Raw genomic sequence first — 1,814 nt, forward strand, 5'->3', positions numbered from 1 at the left:
CATAGAACCCCCCCATAGCAAACCAGGCTGCTATAGGAGCAATGGGGGCCCATAGAACCCCCCCATAGCAAACCAGGCTGCTATAGGAGCAATGGGGGCCCATAGAACCCCCCCATAGCACCCCATAGGAGCAATGGGGGCCCATAGAACCCCCCCATAGCAAACCAGGCTGCTATAGGAGCAATGGGGGCTCCCATAACCCCCCCCCCAATCTGCTATAGGAGCAATGGGGGCTCATAGAACCCCCCCCAATAGCAACCCAGGCTGCTATAGGAGCTCACAGGACCCCCCATAGCACCCCAGGCTGCTCACAGACCCCCCCCAAGCTGCTATAGGAGCAATGGGGGCTCCCAGGACCCCCCCCATAACACCCCAGGCTGCCATAGGAGCTCAGTGTGGATCTGACCCCCACCCTTGGGCGGCTCTTTGTGGTCCCAGCGCTGCGCTGGGAGATGGACCCCCCCAATAACCCCCCTTTGTGCCCCCCCCATTGCAGTAAGTTCATCCCCGCGGGCTCCCAACGCGTCGGGCTGCGCGTTTCCCGTCGGTGCCGGCGCTGCGGGTTGGAGCACACCGCGTTCCTGCGGCCCGACGGGGCGGCCGTGCTCGTGGTGCTCAACAGGTCAGTGCGACCACCCCATATCGCGACCCACAGCCCGACCCCCCATCCCAGCCCCACAGCCCGACCCCCAAACCCGCCCAATATCGCGACCCTCGGTCCGGCCCCATAGCCCGATCCCGACCCGCATCCCCGGCTCCCCATTCCAGCCCCGAAGCCCGACCCCACAATCCTGGCCCCATAGCCCTGCCCCCCATCCTGACCCTGTAGCCTTACCCCCATCCTCACCCCACAACCCGGCCCCACAGTCTGTGTCCCCCATCCCAGCCCTGCAGCCCGACCCCAATCCTGACCCCGCGGTCCTACACCCCATCCCCACCCCACAACCCCGACCCCGTAGCCCTGCCCCACAATCCAACCCCCGGCCCCCCATCCTGACCCTGTAGCCTTACCCAAATCCTCACCCCACAACCCGACCCCACAATCCCGGCCCCACAGCCCGACCCCGATCCTGACCCTGCAGCCCTACCCCCCCATCCTGACCCCATAACCCTGACCCCCCATCCCGGCCCTGTAGCCCTGCCCCACAATCTGACCCCTGGCCCCCCATCCTGACCCTTCAGCCCGGCCCTTCATCCCCACCCCACATCCCGGCCCTACAGCCCGACACCATAGTCTGCGTCCCCCATCCCGGCCCCATAACCCGATCCCAACCCGCATCCCTGGCCCCACATCCCAGCCCCGCAGCCTGACCACGATCCCGACCCCGCAGCCCCAACCCCACAACCCCGACCCCCATTCCAGCCCCATAGCCCTGCCCCACAATCTGACCCCCGCCCCCTCCCCCATCCTCACCCCACAGCCCGACCCTCGGCCCGGCCCCATAGCCCGATCCCGACCCCACAACCCTGACCCCATAGCCCTGACCTCCATCCCAGCCCTGTAGCCCTACCCCACAATCTGCCCCCTGGCCCCAAACCCCACCCCACATCCCGGCCCCACATCCCTGCCCTGCACTCTGCCTCCCATCTCAACCCCCATCCCGACCCCTCAGCCCTACCCTGCAGTCTGACCCTACAGTCCCTATCCCCTATTCTGACCCCATAGTCTGACCCCATAGTCTGACTGACCCCCACCCTGACCCCATAATCTGGCTCCACAGCCCCGACCCACATCCCTGCCCCACAGCCCTGCCCCCCATCCCGACCCCTCAGCCCTACCCTGCAGTCCGACCCTATAGCCCCGCCCCCACCCC

At 66.9% G+C, this 1,814-nt stretch overlaps 1 protein-coding gene across 1 annotated transcript in view; it reads left to right on the plus strand.

The window, feature by feature from the left end:
- GBA (glucosylceramidase beta) overlaps nt 1-1,814 on the plus strand; it is a 13,624-nt gene that overhangs the window by 10,913 nt on the left and 897 nt on the right. The window contains exon 8 of the mRNA XM_015851031.2: nt 497-622. Within this exon, the coding sequence (XP_015706517.2) occupies nt 497-622 (126 nt within the window). The remainder of the gene's footprint in view (nt 1-496; nt 623-1,814) is intronic.

Source organism: Coturnix japonica, unplaced genomic scaffold (genome assembly GCF_001577835.2).
Source record: "Coturnix japonica isolate 7356 unplaced genomic scaffold, Coturnix japonica 2.1 chrUnrandom649, whole genome shotgun sequence".
Taxonomy (NCBI): Eukaryota; Metazoa; Chordata; class Aves; order Galliformes; family Phasianidae; genus Coturnix; species Coturnix japonica.